Raw genomic sequence first — 7,898 nt, 5'->3', positions numbered from 1 at the left:
CATATTCAACAGAAAGTACTGCAAGAAAAAATATAAAATTCTTCTTCATTCTAGAATATTAATACACTTCTAAAAATAAAAACATATATTTTAATGGAAGCTTTCATTATTTTATTGGCTTCATGTCAAATCATAATTTAATTTTTTGTGTTATGTGTTAATAACCTGTCAGCCAAACTAATGCAAAAAGCATCCAGTGGAAGAAAGGACAGCTTTAGTTGATTGATGTTTTGATCGTAAGAAGAAATAATGTAAGCTGGCCTTAGTGATTTTTAAAAGCAAAAAACCAAATAGAACTACATCATGTTGTACAGTATATCTGTAACAGTGGGGCATACTACTGGCATATTATTAATCATGAAATTAAAATGTAAATAATAGAGAGAAGAAAGTAAAATCAAGTTCTACTCCAACAACATTCCAGACATAAATTCTACAAAATAAATAAATAAAAAATAAAATAAATAAAATAGAGAAGAGGAGCTGTGACTCTTAGGTGATAGTACCTGGCAAATGGGTGATGCTGTGCAGTCAGCTGCGCTGTGAACACCTCAGGGGACAGCTCTGGTCTTTGTGGCCATGCTCTTGACTGCACCAGGTCCTTTGTTAGGCTGCTTCTTTTATCTCCCAGCCCATTTTCTCACTTTTACTTCATCTGCCTGCAGAATTTAGTTCTGCTCTTTGTGACTGCCTTTCAATGCATGTTTATACAACAGTCCACACACTGGAAAGCTATGCAGGGCTGAAGCTGCTGGCCACTGCTGAAGAATGGGTTATAACATTAATGACAGTCATGCTCGGGAGCTGCCACATACTTGTTTGGGGCTCCAGGCAAATCTCTTGGGTTCACTGTAAGTCAGGAAAATTGCTGAGATTAATGGATGAAAAGTGGCTGCCTTACAGAGCACTACCATAATTTACAGTTTTGTATGAAACATAAAATGATTTCAAGAGATTGCGTAAAATAAAAATTGTCAAGCCTGCCCTTGTTCCACTACTTTGTCTTTGGCCACGTGTGCTAAATGAAACAAAATACACCTTAAGAAATCCCAAGGGAGCAAAGAAACTCTAAAACGTCTCCAGCTGAACACAGGATGCTTAAAAGATGACTGCAAAGATGCAGAGTTAACTGTGAGTTCTCATTTTGCTCAGAGGTTGTACGTTACTGATAGGAAGGGACTTAATCAGGCTGCAGTATGCAGGTTGGTATTAGCAAAAGGAAAAGAAAAACTAAAATACGCTTCTTGGAAATTATTTTTCTGTTTCTGTAAAAAGCTGCAGAATCATCGAGTTTAATGGATCTATACAAATTTGTGAGCGTCCAGCACTTGCTGCGTCCAGCGACCACTTAACGGAGACACGATCACCTGGAGACATCTCGACTTGGCAATTTTTTGCTTAAACTAGGGGTGGCTGCGAGGAACGGGAGATCAGCAAAGTTCCACTAAAGGCAAGCACCTCTTACTGCGATACCTTTACTGCCTTCACAAAGAGCCGTATTTGATGTCTGTTTTGCAGCATGTCTTTTTGAGCCCTCTCACCCTTTCCTGTTTACCGCAGCTTCAAGCCCTTCATTTTGTCTCAAAACCTTATCTGTAACTGGCAGCTGCCCATCCAGCACCCACTATCACCAAATCTCATCCCTCCCCATCAGCAATAGAATAAACCTCCTGAGAACTCGCGAGTCTGAGGGAGGACAAGGACAGAAGAAGAAAGGACCAGTGCCACCTGAGAGCCTGAAGGCTTCTTGCTGCCCAAGGTAGAGCCCATCCACTTTTAACCTGCTGCTCTTGAGAGTAATGAGTAAGCTTTGGTAACCAGGGGAAGGGACCTGCATTGGTCGTGCCTCTCTTGATGCTCTCCGTAAAGCTGCTTTTGGGGCCTGATTTCTTTGGCTAATAGGGAGAGGGGAGAAAGTGGGAAGTGTTATTCTTTGACTGGAATGTACAAAGGTATTGGCCATGGGAAGGCAGTGTGAAGTCTGAAGTGGAGTACTTCCAGGCTCTGTTCAGCCAAGCAGAATCGCTTCTGGATGTCGCCCAAGTCAGGTGCATCCTATCCATCTATCTATCTATCTATCTATCTATCTATCTATCTATCTATCTATCTATCTGTCTGTCTGCATATCAGAAGTATCCTATCTATGTATCTTTATATAACCGCATATGTATATACTGTTAACTCAGTGTTTCATTCTATTTTGATAATTTCTGAGTTTGAGTTGCTGAACCTGTGGATTGCTCTTAGTGTGTCCCTGACAGGTAGCTAAGGAGCACAAACCATTGCTGGACTGTTCACAGTCACAGCATGTCAGAGTTGCACATGAGATGAATAATATTAGCAAGAAATATTTTCTCAAAATGCCATAAACATCCATTATCTAATGACTCAATATCATAATATTTATGTGTGAAAACCAATCTGAAATTAATAATACAGGTGCCCTACCTGAAAGCTGAATACGGGAAAGAATTATACTGCCAAGGCAGACTGCAGCCCTGCTTTCTCTCACTGCTTGGTCACTCCTGAGCAAGGAGCTCTGCAGGGCTGAGGGGTGTATTTGTAACAAGTTTCTCCATGCTGCACGTACTCTTTGACTTTGGCTGAAGGAGGCCTGATGCCCCAAAGCAGCTGGGGCAGGTCAGGGAGGCACCAGCAGCACCATGCCCGGGGCACAGGGAGAGTTCCGACTGCAGCCCCCGCTGTGCCACATGTGTGGGTGCTCCCACTTCCCTGCACAACCTGCACTGCATTTAATGAATTAATTGCTGTCGCTTGCATTATTGCTGCTGCGTTACGACAATGATAATTACATGGGATGCTTCTCTCCATCAGTCTGTTTCAAGCTCTTCTGAGGTAGGATCAACTGGCATGACAACACAACACAGGTGAAGGGCACAACAAACATGCAAATATCCTAGCAGGGACAAGCCAAACTCATCCGAAACACTGTCTTTTGAAAGAACCTTGCTTCCTAAAATACGAACATTTCACTCTGCCAACCAGATCCCTTTTTATGGTGGTCATGAAGTGGCATCTGAAAAAAAAAAACAACAAAAAAGAAGGGCTTAAAGTGCTGACTCACTTTTAGAAAGAACCTCAAACTACTTAAAAGCTGTATTCACTGCAATTCTTCAGAAATGACAAAGTGAGGAAGCTCCCTCCCTCCCCCCAAAATTGTGCTGGTGTTCTCTAAACTTGAAAACTGAGGCTTGGCAAAAGAGGCTGGAGGAACAAACCTCTGTGCTCTACCAGCAGGCACAGCCAGCCCATCCTGATGGCAGCCTGGCTGCAGCAGCCCTGGGCTCAGCACTGCATGTCGCTGCCCATTTCTTACAGGTGATACTGAACCTCCCATGGCAAACTAGCCTGCATGCTGATACCTGGCCCTGAGCAGCTCAGTTAGGAACATGGACATGCTGCTGGGTGGTGTCTCCTTCCATTGGCAGACTTTTGTAAGGTTTTTCATGCTATGGGCAAAATGTTTCCTCACCCCCAGGGGTACAAGAAAATCCAGACCTTTAGATCAGGAGCACAGTTTGCAGTCCCTCTCTGCCCAGAGACTGACTTGTGGGCTCAATATGGCACAGAGTAAGAAGCCAACAGGGAGACCCATACCAGGACCCTTTACCTCCTGCTCTTTCCTTCTCAGGAATCCAAGATGAATCCCACAGACCAGTTCCTAAGCACAACAGAGTACGACTATGGATATGATGAAAACACTGCTCCTTGCAATGAAGGAAACGTCTTTCCAAGATTTAAATCTCTCCTCCTGCCAATCCTTTACTGCCTCGTGTTTTTCTTCTGCCTTCTGGGAAACTCCTTGGTCCTCTGGATCCTCCTGACCAGAAAGAGGCTGATGACGATGACTGATATCTGCCTGCTGAACCTCGCAGCCTCCGATCTCCTCTTCATTGTGCCTCTCCCTTTCCAAGCCTACTATGCTTCGGACCAGTGGGTTTTTGGCAATGCTATGTGCAAGATAATGGCTGGCATTTATTACACGGGTTTTTACAGCAGTATATTCTTTATAACTCTCATGAGCATTGACAGGTACATAGCAATTGTCCACGCTGTCTATGCCATGAAGATACGGACGGCCTCTTGTGGCACAATGATCAGCTTAGTCCTGTGGCTGGTGGCTGGCTTGGCTTCTGTACCCAACATCGTGTTCAAACAGCAGCTGGAAATTGAGCAGTCTGTGCAGTGTGTCCACATGTATCCCCCTGGCAACAATATCTGGAAGGTTACAACTCAGTTTGCTGCCAACATCTTGGGCCTCTTGATTCCCCTTAGCATCCTCATCCACTGCTATGCCCAGATCCTAAGAAACCTGCAAAAATGCAAAAATCAGAACAAGATCAAGGCGATCAAGATGATTTTCATCATTGTCATTGTTTTCTTCCTCTTCTGGACCCCCTTCAACATTGTGCTCTTCTTGGACACCCTGCAGAGCCTGCTCATCATTGACGACTGCCAGGCCAGCAGCCGGATCGCCTTGGCCCTGCAGCTCACGGAAACAATTTCCTTCATCCACTGCTGCCTCAACCCTGTGATCTATGCCTTTGCTGGGGTGACGTTCAAAGCCCACCTGAAAGGGCTGCTTCAGCCCTGCAGCCGTGTCCTCTGGAGACCCACCAGAGGCTCTGGGATCACTCAGTCATCTTTGGTGCCCAGTCAGATCTCCGGCTGCTCTGACAGTGCTGGGGTGCTCTGAGCCCACCCAGTTGCATTCCTCAGAGCAAGTGGCTGCCCTGAGCCCCACAGGCTGCCCTGCGTGCTTGGTATCCTTGTGGGATGACCCTGTATGTCCCTTCAGGATGTGCTGTGAAATGATCCATGCTGAGCAGCAGCACGAGTTTTCAAAGAGCACCGGTGTAAAAGAGCAACCCTACACACTGGCCATGGGGTGATTTTTAATTAAGTTTTAGAGCTCTTGCAATATATTTCAGCAAACAGATTGCTGCTTCTCCAGCTTGTTTTCTTCCCCAGTGAAAGCACTGCTTTTGCCTCACCCCCAGCCATACTCTGCCTTGTGGAAGCTGTTTTCTACATGAATCCCTGCATCCCTGGGAGGGGGATCTCAGAGGGTACACTCCTCTGAGAGGTGGGCAACAAGTACAGGATGGCTTCATGCTGCAAAGAGGGACTGGTGACGGTCCTCCCTCTGCCTCATCTCTCAGATAAAGAGGCCTTCTGCTTGGGGTTCCGCCATGTTACTTTAGTACACTGCCACCCACAGCAGCTTTTGGTGGCCACGTCTTTGAAGACAGCAAAGCAACACCACCAGGTGCCCCTATACCACCCATGCACAGAGGCATACACTTGAATACAAGCCCATCAGAGCAGCCTGGCCCTGTGTCACCTCCGGAGGTATGGGCCCTCCAACCCCTTGCCCCCAGGGTTTGCAGTTCAGTGTAAATATCACAGAATGGCACATAGTAGATAGGCTCCATCACTTTTTCTCATATGTTATTTTCTGCCTTTTTACAAATGTTTTCTTTGAATAAATATTTTAATTGCATCTTTGTATGTCTCTGCTACTGAAAGGTTTTCTAATGACTCAGAAGTTTAGATGAAGACCAAGAAAGGATGCTCTTACTGATTTTTGAGATAGTATCCTGTAAAATACATCTGATAGAATTCAGAGGTGCCCTGGAAGTTTTCAGCAAGGTCAGTCTTGTCTCCAGTTCCCTGATGAGAAAAATTTGCTTTCAAAATCCCAGTAAAAATTCACAGTGGAAAAAATGGCATTTGGGTTGAAGTAATCTTACTGTGAACAAAAATTTTAAAGTTAAACGAGATCAAGCTGCCCAAACTGTGAGAAAAACACTCCCTGAACATCTTCAGACTGCATTTTCTAGATCAATAAAAATATAATCAGTTTACTCTGCTGTAGCATTCCTCCTGAAAACAGAATTGGTTTTTTTGTGTGTGTGTGTGTTTCCTTAGAATTTAAAAAATCTTTATACCTTCAGTGTCAAAAGGTTCTTGCTGTTAGTTAGTGTACAAAACATTCATTTATGATAGATGGTACAATTAATACTTGTAGAATTTATTCCTCAAGAAATGCACTGCAGTCTCAGTATCTTATTTTTACTTCTTGGAAAACTTCTAGGTATGTAGAAACGAAGCTCTCTGTTTACACATTGCTGTGGTTTTTGTACTGCACAGACACTTTGATGTTTAAAAAGATACCCAGGCCGGCATCAGGTCAGACTCCTTTCCCCTGCGGTCAGAATTTTGCAGTATTTCTGACTGAAGCCTTCTGTGACATTTTTCATTAAGTATTCATCTGCCTTGCTGAATTTCAAATCATGTAAAGACAAGATGGTCAAAAGCACTTTAATTTTTCAAATGCCCATTTTTGGGTTGCTATGTCATTCAAAGTGGCATGCACCAGCTACGCCGCAGACCTGCGCAGTTCTTTCCATCACCATCCAAAAATCCTGCAAGTGTGAACTTAAAATGTGCCAAAGGCACTTGCATCACTCATATAGCAATGCTTTTTGCAGTGGGCTAGGGCTCTCTCTGGGCTGCAAGACAAGGGACAAACTCTTTGGTTTTATTACTTTTCTTTTTTGCTAGCTTACACTGAAATCAGATGGGGAGAAGGGTAATAGCAGAATTTAGCCCAAGTGAGATTTGAAGCCTTAAACAATAAAAGACTAAAAATAGGATCTGCTGGACTTCCTGCAGAGCTTCCTCCTCCTCTTCATCCTTGTTCTTGACCTCCTCCTCTTTCTCTGGTGTAAGAAGCACCAATATTTAAGAAACCAAAAGGGGAGATCCAAAGCCCCATCCTCTCCTCAAGCACAGCTCAGTACCACTGATCTCTCACAGAACACGACCACAGATCTGTAGGACATTTTTCCCTCCAGAAGGCTCATTCTCTGTCTAATGTAGCTGCAAAAAGGAATAAAACAAGGAGCTACTTTGGGATAACAGAATGGAGAGACACATGTACCCAGCATCACATCAGGTACTCCAAGATGCTTTGTGTCTCTTCTCTGAACATGAACATTTATTTTTGATGTCATGATTCCAGTGAATTTTATGCTACTCTTACATGGGCAAAGAAACGATCAGAAACATGAAGAAATGATCAGGAGTTTTTACAATTCTGTCTTCTGAAACAGTTCTGGGTAACAGCACTGTCAGATCAAAACCAAGGTGTAGTTCTACACTAGCACAATACCATTAAGGGACTGGTACTGTCATTTCCTCTGTTAAACATTTTGTTTTAGGTAGAAATTGGTCAACAGCAATCTCCCCTCTTTTGGATGCATAATATTTCCTTGGAATAAAGCAGGTAGTAGATGCGGCACTTCCTCATTTTCAAGGGTTATGTCACTAAGTAAAACCGGTAAAAGAATTTTGCAATCTACTCAGAACCAGATTGCTGGAAGCAACCAGTTTTCACGTGCTGAGATGTCATCAGCAGCAGACACCACTGCAAACGCACCAAGGTATGTTCAGATTTGATGTTACTTGGATTTCCTGTAGCTGTGTGGCAATGTGAATATATATCCCAATCTTGTTCCAGTAAAATTGAAAGCTAACCATTATTCTGGAGAGATGGAATAAAGTAATTACTGCTGCCTGTAGAACAGATCTCCTAATTATATGATGCACAACTAAAGCGCTTATCATTTTTCCAAGGATGGAGCTGTCACACCTGCAGGTGATGGCAGATTGCCAGCTAAAGTGCCAAGTAGCACTTTTCATGTTCGATAGCATCACCTAGCTATTTCTAAAATGTGCACGCATCTCTTTGAACTTTCTACCTCTTGATTTTTATGTAAGGTTTCATAATCCTCCACTTTCCTGTTTCATGTTCTCTGCCGTTTTGTAGCGCGATCTTCTCACTTTGACAGGAAAGCCTGACCTTATTCTAG

The 7,898-nt window shown here is 43.6% G+C and overlaps 1 protein-coding gene across 1 annotated transcript; it reads left to right on the top strand.

Moving 5' to 3' along the window:
* On the top strand, positions 3,065 to 5,864 carry LOC110394647 (C-C chemokine receptor type 8-like). The gene is given in 2 exon segments (XM_021388600.1): positions 3,065 to 3,611; positions 3,614 to 5,864. Coding segments are annotated over 2 exon segments (1,305 nt in total). The 5' UTR covers positions 3,065 to 3,410; the 3' UTR covers positions 4,718 to 5,864.

The sequence above is a fragment of the Numida meleagris genome, chromosome 2 (assembly GCF_002078875.1).
Source record: "Numida meleagris isolate 19003 breed g44 Domestic line chromosome 2, NumMel1.0, whole genome shotgun sequence".
NCBI lineage: Eukaryota > Metazoa > Chordata > Aves > Galliformes > Numididae > Numida > Numida meleagris.
Note: the sequence above shows the minus strand (reverse complement) of the source record. Positions and strands in the feature narration are given on the sequence as shown.